Source organism: Lepus europaeus, chromosome 8, assembly GCF_033115175.1.
Source record: "Lepus europaeus isolate LE1 chromosome 8, mLepTim1.pri, whole genome shotgun sequence".
Classification (NCBI taxonomy): Eukaryota; Metazoa; Chordata; class Mammalia; order Lagomorpha; family Leporidae; genus Lepus; species Lepus europaeus.
The window spans coordinates 120900280-120920364 of NC_084834.1; the positions used below are offsets into that span (position 1 = coordinate 120900280).

Here is a 20085-nt window from a genome sequence, read left to right on the forward strand (position 1 = left end):
TGTCTCATGTATTATCCTGTCCTAGTCACCTCCCATAAGCCTCATCTCTGACTACCGACACCCCAGGTGGGTCTCCCATCTTCATTCCTCACCAGGGGGATTCAGACTCCACCAGGAGTTTTGGAGGAAGCAAACCATATTCAAACCACAGCAAGAGTTAAGGATCCCGACCCCCTGTGAGAGATCCGTTCTCACAACTCAGCAGGGACGATGCCACATTAGGGCAGTTTGTTAAAATATTTCACCATTAGAAGAAAAATGATCTGATAATCTCAATAGATGTTTTTGGTATAATTCCACATCTGTTTCTGGGCTTCAAAAGGAGATCCTGTAGAAAGATATGTATCTTTTCTCCACGTTTAAATTATAGTTTCAATAAACTTGCTATTGATAATGGAATACTTTGGAACATTTCATGAGGAACAAAAGAATATTCTCTCACTTTTACTTAATGTAGCTCTTGATGAATTAGATGATTCAGTTAAGCAAGAAAGAAATAAAAGATAAAAATACTGAAAGGCAATAAAAATGACATCCTCATAGGACATAATTAGGAACTTGAATTTTATTCTTGTTAATGTTAATTTTTCATGTACTTGAAAAGTAGAGAGAGAGAGACACTTTTCCATCCACTGGTTCACTGGTTCACTCCCCAAATTCCCACCGTAACCAGGCCTCGGCTAAGCTGAAGTCAGGAGCCTGGAACTCCATCCAGGTCTCCCACATGGGGAGCAGGGGCCCAAGCCCTGTGCTGTCATTTGGTGCCTCCCAGGATGCCTCAGCAGGGAGCTGGATTGGAAACAGAGAAGCTGAGACTTGGAACCAGCACTGTGCCACAATGCCTGCCCGGGAACTTAAACTGTCAAACTGTGTTTCAAGAAAGGCCTGACAAATTATGTTCATACTTGGAATATGAGAACACGTGTTCTTCATTTGTTTTTAAATTTTTCAAGGTATTAAGAACTGAGTGTTAATGGGAAAAACACATCTTTCAAAATAATGCGAATATACACAGGCATTTATAAAATGTAAGCAAAACTTGTTTGATAGTAAATGGAAAAATATCTGTGATTATAATACCAAACTATTAGAGTATTCACAATGTGAAATGGAATTTAATCCATGATTTGCTCAGTTTATAATGAACTCTCTCTGAAGTTGAGAAAAATTGAGTTATTCCCAAAAATTGGGTATATACAGAATAATTTACTCAGGACTTAATTTTATTTTTCCAATGGAAAAACAATTTGATGATAATTTTTTCTTTGTTATTCTCATCTGATTGTCTACAGCGTTCATCTATCCTGATGGCTAGTATTTAGTTAGAAAGAATTTAAGCATAAAATGGGATGATTTAATTATAAATATGAGGTAATAGATGCATGAGGAATAACTGCAACTTTTGATATATATTATTCATAAATCTTATTAATGAACCTTAAGAAACTACTTTCATGTATTAAGTACTATAAACATTTGGAAAACAAAACAATGTTCCATCAGAGAGAGATTAAATGATATATAGTTTAAAATGTACAAACTGAAGGGCCAGCACAGAGGCTTAACAGGCTAATCCTCTGCCTTGCGGCACCGGCACACCAGGTTCTAGTCCTGGTTGGGGCGCCAGATTCTATCCTGGTTGCCCCTCTTCCAGGCCAGCTCTCTGCTATGGCCCGGGAAGGCAGTGGAGGATGGCCCAAGTGCTTGGGCCCCTGCACCTGCATGGGAGACCAGGAGAAGCACCTGGCTCCTGGCTTCGGATCAGCGCGATGCGCCGGTCGCAGCGGCCATTGGAGGGTGAACCAACGGCAAAAAGGAAGACCTTTCTCTCTGTCTCTCTCTCTCACTGTCCACTCTGCCTGTCAAAAAAAAAAAAAAAAATGTACAAACTGAAGAACAGCTGGGAAATATCTCAGATGCCAGTGTGATACTATGACAAAATATTTATAAAACTGTCTATATACAAGCATTATATACACATTCACACACTCATTTGCATTTGAATCTAATTCAATTTTTCTTCTTTTACAGAATATCAACAAATTTTCTACAGAGGCAATGCTATGGAATATAACATGCACTAACATTTGTTTTCTCCCCCAAACCAGTCTTCGCTGAGTTTACTCTGCTGACAATCCCTGTATTGTAAACATCCTCAGTAAAAATTGGTTGAGACTGTAAATGTTCAATTTCTTGAAAACAGTGTTGTAATGATAAATGATAATGATAAATGACATGAAATAAAGCTGTCAACAATGATGTTCCTCAGCTTTTGTCCCTGTAGCTTTTGATACTATTGGCACATATGCCTTTTTGATATTTTTATAAAAGTTACTTATAGGGTCCAGCATTGTGGCACAGAAAGTTGAGCAACTGCCTGTAACACTGGCATCCCATATGGGCACTGGTTCGGGTCCTGGTTACTCCACTTTCTTTTTTTTTTTTTTTAGAAAAAAAAAAAATTTTTTTTTGGACAGGCAGAGTTAGACAGTGAGAGAGAGAGAGAGAGAGAGAGAGAGAGAGAGAGAGAAAGGTCTTCATTTTTCAATGGATCACCCCCCAAATGGCTGCCACGGCCGGCGCTGATCCAAAGCCAGGAGCCAGGTGCTCCTCCTGGTCTCTCGTGCGGGTGTAGGACCCAAGCACTTGGGCCATCCTCCACTGCCTTTCCAGGCCACAGCAGAGCGCTGGACTAGAAGAGGAGCAACTGAGACAGAATCCGGTGCCCCAGCCGGGACTAGATCCCGGGGTGCTGGCACCACAGTCGGAGGATTAGCCAAGTGAGCCGCGGTGCCGGCCCTGGCTGCTCCACTTTCAATGCAGCTTGCCTGCTAATGGCCTGGGAAAGGCAGCAGATGGTCCAAGTAGTTGGGCCCCTACTACCTATGTGGCACCTTTAAAATAAATAAATCTTAATACTCATGAAGTTGAATTTTAATGTGCTATTTTAGTTTGTCCTATTTAGATTTTTATCAGTGACAAAATTACTAGCTTTTGTAAATAGCAGAATGCCAAATAACTAGCAATCTTAGAATGTGAACAACAACATTAACCATACTAATTAGATTTGGACTTGACCATTCCAATAGTCCAATAAGCAAATTCTGAAATTTATAATTATAACATGGTTTTCTGGTGGCTGCAAATTTAACAGTACACTAACCTGTTCTATCAGCTCATCGTATTCAGTTTATTTTAAAATAAGTTTTTCCACTCTAACATCTGAAAGGCAACCAGCGTTGTCCACAGATCGTATTCCTAGAAGAGGATTGTGAATATGCTTGGAGAATTTCTGCATTAAATCCATCAATTAGTGGTCACAGATTTAACCTCAGATGGAGGTTGTGTTCGTGTCCCTACATCTTTTCCACTATGTTTGCCTTCTGAGCTCCATCTGGATCTGTACCTCCTCTACCAGAGAGGTTGCCGGCTGATTAGAGTCGGGTGGCTCTCTAGGTGGGTAGGATGAGGTCTGTATAAATCTCAAAGTGGTGTATTTAACCAATTTTTGGTCTTCCTAATGTTGGCCGACGATTATAGCTTAAGCTATGTCTTTTTACTAACAAAGTTTCTGAATGTCACTTGTCAATGAGGAAACATAAGGAGAGAAGCAGAAGAAGACAAAAATTTTGTTATTTTTTAAAACAGAAAGAATTATCTTGACAAGATTGGGACTTCAAAGCAAGGAGTGCTTCCTGCTCTGAGGCCACAAATGCACAGGGCAGCACCTGCTAATTCTATGCGCAGCAATTCAACCAGCCTGTTCTTTATTAATCGTTAGAGTCAAAAAGGGGAGTTGAATATTAATTTAGGTTGGCTGGCACCACGGCTCAATAGGCTAATCCTCCACCTGCGGTGCTGGCACCCCGGGTTCTAGTCTCGGTCGGGGCGCCGGATTCTGTTCCTGTTGCCCCTCTTCCAGGCCAGCTCTCTGCTATGCCCCGGGAGTGCAGTGGAGGATGGCCCAAGTGCTTGGGCCCTGCACCCGCATGGGAGGCCAGGAGGAGCACCTGGCTCCTGGCTTTGGATCAGTGCTGTACGCCGGCCGCAGCGGCCATTGGAGGGTGAACCAACGGCAAAGGAAGACCTTTCTCTCTCTCTCTCTCTCTCACTGTCCACTCTGCCTGTCAAAATATATATATATTTAGGCAGTATTTCCTAGGGACTCCCAGAAATTCAGAGAGACATATATCACTTACATTATTTAGGGTTTCTAGGATAATAAAGAGAAAGAAAAAAAGCAGCCATAGCAGAGGACATATTAAGACATGGCCATAAAAACTGTGATATGTTTTAAAATATTTACATTTATCAATGTCTCCTACACAAACACAACAGAATATATGGCCTCCTAGGAATATAGTATCAATTATTAACTAGTCTCTACCGATGGAGTGGTCCAACGTCAAACCTAAGTTTAAAATTACGTCATTAAAAGTGTTTTTACCTTCTGTTCCAAATCCTGTTGTGTCTCTGGGACCACGTGTATAAAGCAGGTGCATAACCCAAGTGTTTTCCCTAAGCGGCTGCCGGCTCCTAGGAAACATTCTCCTTAAATTAAACATCAAATCCTTCAGTTCTATAGGTTTCTACCTAAAGCCAGCTGTCTCCTGTGGCAGTGGGCTACGGTCGGGTGGAAAGCTGCCGTCCCATTTAAGAGTTTGGTGGGAGCCCTGATCTCTCACCCTAGGAAAGCACACATACAACAAAAGGAAGTGCCGATGGGGACTGTGGGTGCCCTAGCTTCCAAATTCTAAGTACAGGCCCAGGTCTCCAGGCGCACGACTCTGCTGAGGGGTTCCCCACCCGGCGAGCTTGCTGTCTGCCCGTGGAGAGAGGGCTCAGCAGTGGACGGGTGCTCCCGTGCAGAATCAGCGGTTGACCTGGCAAGGGTGGCAGCGGACCGGCTGGCCGGACACCAGCCCTGGCGGCCCACAGTGACCAGTGGGTATTGCGCCGTCAGTACCCACCGACCCTCGGGTCTGAGCCTTCCTCGTTGCCTAGCGACGGCTGCGCGCGCACCCGCGTCGTCAGAAGCCTCTGTCTTCCTCGGCTTCCGGCGGCGGCGGCGGCCGTTGGACCGCTAGGCCTGTGGCGGCGTCTTCGGCGTCTTCGCGCCTTGAGGAGGCTCCAGCGCCGCGGGCGCCTGAGGGGCCGAGCGGGCCGCCATGCAGGTGAGGGGGGCGCCTGCGGGCGGGTCTGCAGGGGGGCGGCCACGGCCTGGGGTCCTAGCGCGTTCGAGCTGACTGCGTGCTCTCGGCCTCACGCTGGGAGAAATCCCAGTTTCGGCCTCATTCTGAGAGAAATCCCAGTTTCGGCCTCATTCTGGGAGAAAGCCGAGTCGCCTGGGAGAAGGCCGTGCTGTAAGCCTCCGAGACCCCGGCGTCTCTGGTCTCCGGCGGAGATGTCGGAGTTGCGCCGCTGCCTTTCACACCTGGCGCGATTTCCGTCTTGAACCGACCTCAAGGTCAGCCCAAGGGCAGCTCCCTTGTCCTCTCCCGCTACCTTCATCGTTTTAGAAAAAGAGCAGCTGGCCCTGGATCAAAAAATCTCCGTTAAACTCGCATGTACTCCCCAGAGCCCTCCGTGTCTGTCTCAAGCATCCTTTTTAAATCTTTTTTCCCTTCCCTTCTTTTTCTGATCTTTTTGACAATAAAATTATCACTTTCCAATCTCCACCCCCCATGGGCTCCCCCAAATGAAAACCACTGAGGTTTTTCTTGGACGTATTTTATTTTGGTATTTGAACAGGCCGTATGTTTATAAGGATATCTTGAACATGAATATAATCGTTAATGGATAACTCTTCTGTGTTAATAGTAGATTCCTAGCAAATATATATATATATATATGTATTTAAAGATTTATTTGAAAGAGTTATACAGAGAGAGAAGGAGAAGCAAAGAGAGAGGTCTTCCATCTGCTGATTCGCTCTGCAGTTGACGGCAACGGCTGGAGCTGCGCCAATCCAAAGCCAGGAGCCAGCAACTTCTTCCCAGTCGCCCATGTGGGTGCAGGAACCCAAGGATTTGGGCCATATTCTACTGCTTTGCTAGGCCATAGCAGAGAGCTGGATTGGAAGTGGAGCAGCCAGGTGCCCATATGGGATGCGGGCACTGCAGGTGGCAGCTTTACCCACTACACTATAGGGCTGGCCCCTGTTTTATACAGGCTATAAAAACATTGCAGATTTGTCTTGATTTGCGTCTGCTTTTCAGGAATTAGGGTGAAATGTATTGATAATGGAGGCAACTGCACATTAACCTTTGTTCATTGATTTATTCAAGAGTTCAATACTTAATGTTTGAGATACTCTGTTCTAAACCAGCTTACTCTGCAGGAATAGGAGACAGACAGCTATAGCAATTTATGGCATGGTAAAGAATATGGTATGTTAGAAGCATAGATTGTGGTCCCTATTTCTGTTAGATAAAATTCCATAAACTCTTTTTAAGATTTATTTATTTTCAAAGAGTTATATAGAGAGGGAGGGAGAGAGAAAGAGAGAAAGCAAACTACTATCTGCTGGCTCACTCCCCAGATGGTGGCAGTGGCCAGCACTGGGCCAGGCTGAGGTCAGGAGCTTCATCCGGTTCTCCCATGTGGATGACAGGGGCCCAAGCACTTGGACAATCTTCCATTGCTTTTCCCAGGCCCTATGCAGGGAGGTGGATTGGAAATGGAGCAGCTGGGACACAAACTGTCAGCGCCTCAGGCTGTGGCTTTGCCTGCTTTGCCACAACACCAGTAATTTCTAGATGTGTAGTGGATAGCAGAATATAGAATATTTACTATCACATTAAGTCACATTGCAATTAATTTGTTGATCAGTTAAGGAAGAGCAGTCAGAGAAATGTGAATAAATCCATAGAAATGTGATAGTATGAATACCAAGAATGTTTAAACAAGAAAAACTGTTGAATTTTTAAAAAATTTCTTCTGAGGAAATCACACACAGTGAATTAAATTAGCTACATGGAACTCATAGGTAACTTTAGCAGAGCAAGTTTTTTTCTATTTATTTGAGAGACACAATGAGAGAGAAAGAGCTTTACTTTGCTGGTTAACTCCCCAAGTGCCTGCAAACACTGGGGCTGAGCTGGGGCCGGAGTCAGGAGCCAGGAACACAATCCAGCACCCAACTGCTTGAACCATTACTGCTGCTTCCTAGGGTCTGCATTAATGGGGAGCTGGAGTCAGGAGTGTGAATCAAACCCAGGCCCTCCTATGTGGGATGTGGTTATCTTAAACACTAGACTAAATGCTCGCTCCAACAGAGCAACTTTGAAAGAGGCAGAAGGCAATGTTGGACTGGGTTAGAGTGAATAGGAGGTGGCGCTGGTTATAGTACTCAAATGTTCCAAATCTTGCCACACAGATCTTTCGAGAAGCTTGGCTATGAGAGAAAAAATAGAGTTGATAGGGAATGTGAAGTGTGTGGAGAATTCTTGAAAGATGATTGCTGGGATTTCTGATAATGAGGGCTAGATTATTTGGGTCTGCTCTTATTTTTTACTTATTTATTTGAGAGAGAGATTTATAGGCAGTGAGAGGGAGAGAGAAAGGCCTTCCATCTGCTGCTTTACTCTCCAAATGGCCGCAATGGCCAGAACTGAGCAATCTGAAGCCAGGAGCTTCTTCTGGGTCTCCCATGTAGGTGCAGGGACCCAAGCACTTGAACCCTTCTCCTTCTGCTTTCCCAGGCCATAGCAGAGAGCTGAATTGGAAGAGGAGCAGCCGGGACTAGAGCTGGTACCCATATGGAATGCTGGCGCTTCAGGTGGAGGATTAACCTACTGCGCCACTCTTCTTCTTAATAAAAGTAAAAATGCTATCTAAAGTGTAAATTTTAGAGTATCAAAGAGATTCCCTAAAATCATAGATGACATAATAAGATGTCAGACAAAAATTGAAGAGAAAATAGAAAAGTACATTTCTAGAGCTTGTAGGAGACTGAAGTAGGCCACCGCGAAAATATGCCTCTATGCCATAAAGATTATTTTGAGCTGATTATTTTGAGAAATAGCAGGCACAAAAGAAGCTCTGAAATCAGAACAGAAGTTACCCTTTTGTAAGGGAAATTTGCATCCATAGCCGAAATCTCTCTTTGTAGGGGTGTCTTCTTCTGGTATACCAGGAAGAGAAGCAAGACTAAATCACAAGAGAATCTTCTAGTTTGAATGTATATAACAAACACTGCTCGTGTTTACTATGCTCTTCCTGTAACTTAGCTTCTCTAGACCCTTTTCTCTTTGTTTTAGCTGACGATGGTATTTACGCCTGAAATCTAAACCATCTCTTTGAAATTTACTCATTTCTCTTGGTAACTCCCATGTATACATGAGGCATACATGTTAATGAACTACTGTTTGTTTTTCCCTTGTTAATCCCTCTTTTATTATGGGAGTCTGTCCCAGCTCATAACTGAGAAGGGTAAAGAGAAAATTATGTTTCCATCCCCATCTACTCCAAAGCCACTTTTACCCTGAAAGCATTGGCAGTCTCTCCTGCTGATGTGTATCCTGAGAGTTAGCAGGTTACAGCTCAGGTAGTCAGATCCCTGCCACCATACGGAGTCTACCTGCATGGTGTTCCCTGCTGCTTGCTTCAGACTGGGCCAGCCCTCACTGTTGTGAACATTTCTGGAGTGAACCAATGGATGGAAGCTTGTACTCCTCCTCTCTCCCTCTTCTCTTGTCTCTCAGATAAATAAAATTCAAAACTTAAAAAAAAAATCAGAAACAGGTTATAAAACAACTGTGAAAAAGATTTAAAATAAAAACTGTGATTCTTATGTTTAAAAATTAAAAGACCTGTTTGGGAAAGAGCTACAAGGAGTAGGAAGCAATGAAAAGGGCCTTAAAATTTTGATTAAAAAACAAAAATAGAATTTTCCTCTCTTGTAGCCCCCACCTGCAGGCCACACTGGCTGGAGGTCTCTGACTTAAATAAATCTTGCTTTTCTCTCTTAAAAAAATGATAAAGATGTTTTTATGTAGTAAAAATGAACAATCTGAAAAGAAATGAAAAAAATTACATTTATATTAACATCAGAAAGAATAAAATAGGAATAAATTAACCAAGGGGGAATACTTTTACATTGAAAACTACAAAACATTGATGAAAGAAATTAAAGACTTCAATAAAAGATATCCCATGTTCGTGGACGAGAAGACTTAGCATTGTGAATAAGTCAATACTATCCAAAGTGATCACAGATTTAATGCAATCCTGTGATAAATCCCCAGCATTTTTTTACACCAATAGAGAAACTCATCCTAAAATTTCATGTGGAATCTCAAGGGGACTCAAATGGCCAAAACAGTCTTGAAAAAGAACAACAAAATTGTTGGACCCATACTTCCTGATATCAGAACATACCATAAAGTTTCAGTAATCAAAACAGCATGGTTTTGATGAAGATATAAAGACTCATTTAAATCTAATGGAATAGAATAGAGAGCTTTGAAAAAAACACACATTTATGCTCAAATGATTTTTTAAAAGATTATTTACTTGAAAGGCAGAGTTAGAGGGAGAGAGAGAGAGAAGGAGGGTAGGGGAGCGTAGGGAAGGGAGGGGGAAGGGAGGAGAGGGGAGGGAGAAGAGAGACAGAGAGAAATCTTCCATTGACTGGTTCACTCCCCAAATAGCTGCAACAGCCAAGACTGAGCCAATCTAAAGCCAGGAGCTTCCGGATCTCCCACATGGGTGCAGGGGCCCAAGCACTTGGGCCATCTTCTGCTGCTTTCCCAGGTGCATCATCAGGGAGCTGGATAGGAAGTAGAGCAGCTGGGACTTGAACTGGCACCCATATGGGATGCTGGCACCCCAGGCTGCGGCTTTACCCACCACAGCACCATCCCCTCAAATGGTTTTCAACAAGGGTACTAAGACCATTCAGTAGGGGAAAGGCTAGGTTCTTCAGGTGGTGCTAAGTGGACATCCCCATGCAAAAGAATGAAGTTGGACTTTTACCTTATACTAGATCAAAATAGATCAAAGACCTAACTATAAGAGCTAAAACTATAAAACTGGAAGAAAACATAAGGGAAAAAATTTATTACATTGTATTTGGTATTGATTTCTTAGGACACAAAAAGCATAGGCAACATGAAACAAATAGAAAAATTAGACTTCACCAAATTTAAAGCCATTGTGCCAAAGAATAGTAGGAAGAAAGTGACTAAACAACCCACACTATGGAAAAAACCATTTGTAAATCCTGTAAGTGCTAATGGGCTAATATCAGTAATATATAATGAGTTTATAATTTTACAACTAAAGAAAAACAACTCAAAATGATGAGCAAAGAATTTTGCCGTTGTTTGAATGTGTCCTTTCCAGAATCCACATGTTGTCCATGAGATACCATTAGGACATATAGGAGGTGATTACATTATTATGTTTCTCCCTTGTGAATGGGATTAGATGCCCTTACAAGAGGGCTTGATGGAATTCATCCCTTTTTTGCCCTTCTGCCTTTTACCATGTGAGGACCCACATTCCTGCCCTCTGAATGGCGTGGCAATCAAGGTGCCTTCTTGTAAGGAGAGACCATATCCTCAGCAGAAAACATGGCTGCTGCCTTCATTTTGGACTTCCTGGCCTCTAGAACTGTGAGAAAAAGGTTCTGTTCTTACAAACTACCAAGACTCAGATATTTTGTTAAAGCACAAAATGGATTAAGACGGGCTTGAATAAGCATTTCTCCAAAGAAGGTATACAGATGGCCAATAAATCATGAAGAGGTGCTCAACATCATTAACCGTTAGAGAAATGTAATTAATACCACAATGAAAGATCAATCCATACCCACTAAGGAATTTGTAATAAAAAAAAGGTGCGCAATAAAAAAAGACTGGTAAGGATATGGAGAAATTGGAACCCCCGTGCATTGCTGGTAGGAATGTATAATAATGCAACTGCTGTGGGAAACTATGACAATTCTCAAAAAATTAAACAGAAGATATGATATAGCACTTCTAGGGAGATATCCAAAAGATAAGTAGGGACTGGAACAGACATTTGTATACCCATGTTTATAGCTGCATTATTCACAGTAATCAAAAGGACACTACCCAAATGTCCAATGATGAATGACCAGATAAACAAAATATGGTACATAGGGACAGTGCAATAATATTCAGCTTTAAGGGGAAGAAATTCTGGTACAAACCACAGCATGATTGAACCCTGAGAATGTTCTAGGTAAAATAAGTTAGTTACAAAAGGATAAACATTGTGTGGTTCCACTTACATGAGGTAGCTACTATAGTCACTTTTATAGAAAATAATAGTGGTTACCAGGGTCTGGGGGAGAAAGCAGTGTTATTGTTTAATGACTTTTTCTAGAAATCAATGACAGTAGAAATCCTGGACAACTTATAAATATGTGGAAATTAAACAGCATGCTATGAACCAACCATGAGATCAAAGAAATAGAAAGAGACATTAAAAAACATCTTTGCATAGGGGCCGGCATTGTGGAAAAGCCGGATAAGCCACCACTTGCAATACCAGCATCCTGTGTGAGCACCAGTTTGGGTCCCAGCTGCTCTACTTTACATCCAGCTGTATACAGCGTATATAAAATATTCAAAAATAAGCAGATATTAGCTGTTTTAGGATATTTGGCTAGTTTGACATAAGCCATTGTGAATATTGTAGTATGTTCTTGGAAGGACATTAACTTGTAACCACTCTGCCATAGCCAGATGGTAGAGTCTGTAAGGGAGAAAAAACAAGTAGTTTTTCATGAAAAACTCCTTTTGATGACTTTAAATGAAGGAGGACTTTGAAGCATCATTGAGCTAACTTGTCCATGGAGCCTTTCCACATGTATCTTAGGTAATGAGCCATCCCTCAGCTTGGTGACTTCAGTCACCCTGGCTTGGCCAGGGCACAACCTGTTAGTCTGGAAAACTGCCCAGTGGGATGCTTTAGTGCCAGGAGCCCATCCAGGTGCCTTGCCAGCTGGCCATTATGGAGGGCAGCACTTACGCTGTGGTCCCGGTGTTAGAAGCCGTCCCATCAAGAAGACAGCATGCCAGAGCTCCCGGGACCAGGACGGAGCTACAACATGAAGTGATGACCGAGACCCGAGACCCTCAGAGCAAGTGAGTCAGCCATGACACGAGGCTGCAGTGCTGAGATTAAGCCGACTTAGCAGGGCTGCATTGGGAGCCACAACTATATTTCACCGCTGACCGTCTGGAATTCAGCCTGGTTGGTTAACTAAGGCAGTGTGCCTAAGGCTCTGTACCTCTGTCTCCATCTCGCTCTAAGTAGCCATTTGACAATATCACTTAGATCGTGTGAGGCAGTGTGCGATATCTTGATCTGAATAAAGGCATGCTAGATTGTGTGCATTGTGTCGACTGGCTCCTGTTTGCAGAGATCTAAGAACCTGGCTCACACTCTGCGACACAGTCTTGGGACGCTCCCCTTGGTGGAGACTTCAGTTCGGTCACCCAAAGAGTTCTGCCTGGGTTATTTGCCCAGTGGACTTGGAGGAAAGACTACATTCGCAGCCCTGCTGGTCAGTGCCTGTGGTACTGGTGTAGTCAGCAGGATTTTGCACTTTTTACTGTTGTGACCTGGGTTTGATTCCCAGTTGGGGAATCAAATCAGCAGTTACAGTTTAATTTTAAAAGTTAAATTTTTTGAATTTAAAAAAATTTTGATTTCCTATGAGTGACTTGTTGCTAAACACAATTATACTGAGGGAAAAAATCCAATGGAATTTATTGCTAGACTTGCTTTTGAAAAGGCAGAATTCTATCAGGGAAAGGCTAGTGTTCATTTCTGTTCTAGAAGATTAGTTTGGAAGTGTTTCTATTATTAAACACTGTTGTTGTATAATGTGGCAATTAGCCTAAAATGTTGCATTTAGCTCAGAAATTTAGAAAGAAGTTTAGCCCTAGGAGACATCTCCTTGGTACCCAGCAGAGGTAGAAGTCAGATGAAGACTTCCTGGGCAAACCCCTGAGGATGTACGGTCAGACCTCACCAACCCTAAAAATCTAGAGCCTCTTTCAAGAAGTGCTCCATCTAAGGAGATTCCAGCTCTGTTAAGTCACTATCACAGGTCGATCTTGAAAATGTAGAGATGGCCGGTGCTGTGGCTTAACAGGCTAATCCTCCGCCTTGCGGCGCCAGCACACCAGGTTCTAGTCCCGGTTGGGGTGCTGGATTCTATCCCGGTTGCCCCTCTTCCAGGCCAGCTCTCTGCTATGGCCCGGGAAGGCAGTGGAGGATGGCCCAAGTGCTTGGGCCCTGCACCCCATGGGAGACCAGGAGAAGCACCTGGCTCCTGGCTTCGGATCAGCGAGATGCACTGGCTGCAGCGGCCATTGGAGGGTGAACCAACGGCAAAGGAAGACCTTTCTCTCTGTCTCTCTCTCTCACTATCCACTCTGCCTGTTAAAAAAAAAGAAAAAGAAAAAGAAAATGCAGAGATGCTAGCAAGAAGACTAATTAGAAGCAGATCTGCAGACCCTGGGAATATGAAATCTGAAGATGAGAACAGTGCACCAAATGAGTATGGCGACTACATGCCAGAGGAAAGTTGCCACACTGAGAAGTTCAAGGCCAGTTATAACCAGGAAGCGTATACTAAACTGCCAGCATGGAGAAGGACCCCTGTGGAGAACAGAAGGAAGGAAGTTAACTGAAGCAGAATTACAAGTGATGAGAGCTGACTTTTGCCAAAGGACAGAGACTGATGCTGATTGGTTACGAACGATGGGGGCTTTAGAAGCAAATTCTATCTGTTATTAGGACATGAAATGAGGCCAATAAGTGCTGTAACTGAACAACCAGCACTTATGTTTAATTCAGGTAACGACTTGACGTTCAAATAGGGAACTTTCCTTGTGGGATAAGATAGCTAGAGTTTAGGGAAAAACATGTCCCATTATAGATATATTGCTTTAGGAGGTTCTGCTAAATGGGATAGTAACCAGGAAGCTATAAAAATAGCATACAAGATAACAATGTTAGCATTAATATATGAGGGCAACCCTGCGATAAACCACACCTATGCAAGTACCAGCAAATAATGCTATTTAAAAGGCTCTATTAAGAGGAGCGCCACATTTAAAAACGCCGTGTAGCTCCATGGCTCAAGCCAACACCACAGAACATATAACTGTGGTCTTTAGCTGAAGACCTACAGGGTGCTAAACTATTTACTTTTAGTGTTAGAAAAGTAACACCTAAAAATACCGTACCAGCCAGATCCACTTTTATATCCAGAGATAAGATCCAGAGAATTTTAGACCTAGAAATACAAACTTTAGACCTGGTTGGAGACAGAATATAAGACTTGTAAATAATAATAAAGTAAAGGAGGTGCCTTTTAGGGAACCTTACCATAGCAATAATTTTAATACATGTAGCCCAGTGTATAGAAGAAATGAACATCGGAATGTTATAAGATTTTCTGAAAAAATTTTTTCCATAAAATGTAAAGGTCCCTATCAGGAAGACAGCCAGGGGAAACAGGTATTAAACACTACATACAGGGGGCTGGTGCTACAGCTCAATAGGCTAATCCTCCACCTAGCGGTGCCAGCACACCGGGTTCTAGTCCCGGTCGGGACGCCGGATTCTGTCCCGGTTGCCCTCTTCCAGGCCAGCTCTCTGCTGTGGCCTGGGAGTGCAGTGGAGGATGACCCAAGTCCTTGGGCCCTGCACCCCATGGGAGACCAGGAGAAGCACCTGGCTCCTGCCTTCGGATCAGCGTGGTGCACCGGCCGCAGCGCACCGGCCACGGCAGCCATTGGAGGGTGAACCAACGGCAAAGGAAGACCTTTCTCTCTGTCTCTCTCTCTCTCTCACTGTCCACTCTGCCTGTCAAAAATGGACAACAGTAGCTATAAGAACATCACACAACATCGTCCTAAGAGAATCAGGTCGGACTAAATCAGCACAACATCAAAACTGATAGCTGCAGTGTTGGCAGTGAGACACTCTGTAAAAGAAAAAAGACAGTTCAATTATTTACTGATTCATGGGCAGTGGCAAATGACATCAGCATCTGGTGACAGAACTGGAATAAGATATATTATAAAATTAATGGTAAAGCTATTTGGTGCAGAGATTACTGGCTAGAACTAGACTCATTAAATTATCTTATAAAAAATGATGTTACCCATGAGTCACCACACAAAAAGAGCAGTACTCCAGAGGAGCATTACAATAACTGGGCAAATTAACTTGTTAAACCAGATAATGTTCCATTAGTTATGAACAGACTAAAGAGGAAAAGGAAACTACCTACTAAATTGAAAGACTATGAGGTTTATACAAGTAAAGTTGGATGCATACCGATGTTACATAATAAGAAAACATTAGACTCCTATGAAGTTAATCCGCTGGAGTCCGAGGCAGAATTAACTGATGATGTAATGGAAGTACATCGTCTCACAGGACTTAACAGATGTGCATGGCTTTTGTCAATGATTTCAAAGGCAGAGCCAGAAAAATATGTGGCAGAGAATAAGGATTATGTTGAAATCTTGCACAAAAAGTAGACATTTTACAGAGAAATCTAGATTTAGAGAGCCACATTATACTTATAAGCCTGACATTTAATTGTACATGCTAGATTTATTTTATTGACCCTAAGGACTTACCTTACAATAAAAAACATGCCTGTCCCATGGATGGACATCTATTCAGGAGTAGGAACAGTAGTGTCCTACAAACACCTAACAGCATTAAGCATAAAAAAACATTTTACATTGGTGTGCCATTGTGAACCACCAAAAGTTATTGAAAGTGACCAAGGGTCATACTTTACTGCTAAAAGAATTCAATCTATGATTGCCCTTTTAGATGACCAAAGGAAATCTCATTTGGCCTATAATCCAACTGTATCAGGTTTTATTGAAAGATTAAGAGAACTGCAATTCCTGGGAAAGCAGCAGAAGATGGCCTAAGTGCTTGGGCCCCTGCACTCATGTGGGAGACCCAGAAGAATCTCCTGGCTTCTACCTAGTCCAGCCTCGGCCATTGTGGCCATCTGGAGATGAATCAGTAGATGGAAGATCTCCCTCTCTCTCTCCTTCTCTCTCCCTATCTCCCCTCTCCCCATAACTCTTTCAAATAAATCTTTAAAAAATTTTAAAAAAGAGAACTGCAATTAATATATAGCCTAGTCTACAACAAGCTCTAGGTTTAGCATTGTTTAACTTAAAGAGAAAGATTGCATAAACAACTCATAACTTCTTAAACAAATATTGATCAAATATTGATCATTCTCCAAATGCCAGTAAAATCTCTAAATTACCTTATAAAAATATTAGTAAAATATCACAAAAATAATTATCTCCATAAGAATTATGAGGAGACAGACACAAGAACACTTACTGAACAACTAATAGTTGTATAAAATTAATTTCACAAAATTACCCATCTGACCTTGCTAATCATATTAATAATTTTCTATTTTTTCTTTGAAATTTGTTTTCATACTATTTGTTGTGATTTATTTAATTAGCTATGTGCATGCTACATTGAAGAACCCATCTGTTTTTACCAGGTGCATAACTAATGTACTTTTACATTTAGCACAAGAGACATATAATTATAAATGCTGTATATGTGACCACTTGACTGAGTTAGACTCAACCTAAAGCTTATACTTTTGAAAAAGTATCATGGCCACATGATGACTTCCTACACATGATGTGCTTGGTAACACACTGTGTTGTGCAGTGCCAGGATACTTGGGTGGCTCTTCTAAGAAAGGCTAAGGCGATAGTATTCTCATGTGTGGTAGATGAATAATGATATGTCAATTTTATGACCTAGGGTTATGGAACAAATATCTTAATTGCTTAATGAAAAAGAAACAAGTACATTACAAAATCTGGCAAAATTAGCATGCTTTAAACATTTACAGCAATATTGTAAATTGGAGATACTAAAAACATAATTTTTTTTTTACAGGCAGAGTGGACAGTGAGAGAGACAGAGAGAAAGGTCTTCCTTTTGCCGTTGGCTCACCCTCCAATGGCCGCCGCGGTTGGTGCGCTGCGGCCGGTGCACCGCGCTGATCCGATGGCAGGAACCAGGGGCTTCTCCTGGTCTCCCATGGGGTGCAGGACCCAAGCACTTGGGCCATCCTCCACTGCCTTCCCGGGCCACAGCAGAGAGCTGGCCTGGAAGAGGGGCAACCAGGACAGAATCCGGTGCCCCGACCGAGAATAGAACCCGGTGTGCCGGCGCTGCAAGGCGGAGGATTAGCCTAGTGAGCCGCGGCGCCGGCTAAAAACATAATTTTTAACAGAGCTAGACTAAATAAATATCTTCCTAAGACTACTGAACAGATTTTTAGTGAAAGAGAGCATACGCTCACCATAATAAGTAATATGTACATTGAAAGATATTTTAGCCAGAGCTGCTATAGCAGATTGATTTGTTCTATTCTCTACCCTTTCCGTTATAGAGCATGAACCTCATCAGGTATACTTTTCCATACTCACATCTCTGATATCTACATTGATCCTGATACACATTGTGCTGATCTTAGCAGGTCGTTACATCTTTTGTCCAGACAGAAGCTATATGCAAAATGTCAGTGTCACTGTTTCACATGATTGTACACTAATTACCAATTACACTTTGGGCCTAATTGAAACCTTCCTCTAGAACTACTGCATAAGAGGAAGATTCTTGGGCACCTAGACCTGATTTCTGAACACCCTCTACTGGACATCTTCCAGAGAAACATAAGGAACTTTTAAGACAAATACTTTGAGGTATTCAGTGACTAGTGTGATACCTTGATGACAATCTTTATGTAAGTCTTGCTTGAATATTGTACTATGAAATGGGATATTTGACAAATTTTGTATATCAAAGACACAGAGCTAACAATCCATAGATGACATTGTGTGAGACAGAATTACTTTTAATACATCCTTCTGTATCTCTGTTGCTTTCTGAAATAGTGCTTGTGATATTGTAATGTATAATTTACTTCTGGCTCTTTTTATTTCCTTCTTTCCTTACTACTACTACTACTACTACTACTATACTACTATTGCTGCTGCTGCTACTAAGCCAATGCAATCCCTAGACCAAATCCCGAGTGGGAGAAAATTATAGAGGAAATAAAGATTGTATTTCTGTATCCTCCTGAAAGTCCTGCTATACCATATGACATAACAGGACTTGTGTATTGAACTCGTGCTGAAAGCACATTCATATTGCTGTTATAAAAACAGGGAAGCATGCATAAGGAATATGTTACAGATTACAAGTGTCTAGGGAATGGACTGAATTTGCTACTGTAAAACATACAGATGTGACTAGCTGTGACATGGCATGTCTGTGTGTCATGATGGGACACTGCAGGCTAAATGAGCTCTTCAATCTATACTGTGCACAGATGTCCTACTATGTCGACAAAACACCACTATAACCTAAATTATGAAAATATGCATTACAGGTATAATCATACATTAGACCATACTATACTATATCATAGTATAAAGCCTGAGATGCATTTTCCTGATGAACAAATAGAACCTAATTCTTTCCAGTCAGGACCTAATGCTACAATCATGCTAACCATGATACACTCTAGAAAAGCTATCCCAACCTACTTTATGGGTTTTAGTGGAGTCCACAGGAAGACATAGATGCAATAGGTGACTGAAATTATAATGGCACAGAATGTAAATATTATTCAAATAATAGTTATAAGCAAGGTGATGATGTGGAGGACATGACAACTCTGACCAAACCATCTATTATGAAGTTAATTTATCATCCTTTTGCATTTTCTCCCATAAGGACAACAAATCCAAAACCTTAAGAACATCCTCAGGATTATGAAATAGTTTCAGTGGAAAATAATGTTACTTACTATACACAGAAACTCCTAGGTTTTCTCAGTTTGCCTACCTTTGGTAATTTCTGGATACATAAATGTACAGGAGACTCTATCTTTGGCATATGGCATTCTGTCCAAAATTCTTTTCTTACTTCTGAAAGTTTTATGAAAATCAAAGAGTTAAATTGTCAGCTACGGAAATGGACTGGAAGCAGCACTCCACACCAATAACACCCTTTGAAAATCTTACTGAATTAAATCCCTCCTTTCTATCCATGACCAAGAATGAAGAGGATACTATCACCACTCTGTGCCCTGACATAGAATCAATTTACATGGTAGGATATATTATGAATTTTACTGGCAATATAACTTTACTTCCTAATACACTTATCTTTCATTTCAACATATTAACCTGTTTTAAATTATATTTCATTAGGAACTGTGGACATTCACAATACATACCCAGTATGAATGGTTGCATACAAACTGATATTCCTTTACCTTTAGGTAGACAATGGTCTCATATTTTGTATTACTTGATGGATTTGAAACTTAATGCCCTTTTTCTGCATAAATATACACCAGATGAATATCTAATGCACCATAACTTGAGTACCCACAATCCTTACACTGGAAATCAGAATGGAACCACACCCATTATAAACTAGGGAAACACCAGTTGTGGAAAATTTTCTATTTCCTAATGACATTAGTGAAACTAATCTGGACAGGTGAGCATTCAGCTGAAGAGATTTATAATATATCCATGCAATTTTTAAAAAGATTTATTTATTTACATGAAATCAAGGAGAAGGAGAGGCACAGAGAGAGAGAGAGAGAGAGAGAGAGGTCTTCCATTCACTGGTTCACTCCCCAGTTGGCCAGAATGGCCGGAGCTATGCTGATCTGAAGCCAGGAGCCAGGAGCTTCTTCCAGGTCTCCCTCACAGATGCAGGGGCTCAAGGACTTAGATCATCTTCTACTGCTTTCCCAGGCATAGCAGAGAGCTGGATCAGAAGTGGAGCATCTGGGACTTGGACCAGCACCCATATGGGATACCGGCACTGCAGATGGCAGCTTTACCCACTATGCCACTGTGCCGGCCTCATGCAATTTTTAATTGACAGTTCAGCATCTGCATGGAAATATATATAAACTTGGCTCCCACTTTTTGCTTATAATGTAACATACTGTAAGATGGATCACAAGCTTGGAGATTGTATTTTCCCTTT

General features: G+C 41.8%; 1 protein-coding gene across 1 annotated transcript in view; it reads left to right on the top strand.

Annotated features, from left to right (window-relative positions):
• Nucleotides 1-5096: 5096 nt before the first annotated feature.
• The window catches only part of PDCL2 (phosducin like 2), a 45895-nt gene continuing 30906 nt past the window's right edge, over nucleotides 5097-20085 (top strand). Inside the window, exon 1 of the mRNA XM_062199294.1 lies at nucleotides 5097-5174. Coding sequence (XP_062055278.1) covers nucleotides 5169-5174 — 6 coding nt within the window. The 5' untranslated portion in view covers nucleotides 5097-5168. The remainder of the gene's footprint in view (nucleotides 5175-20085) is intronic.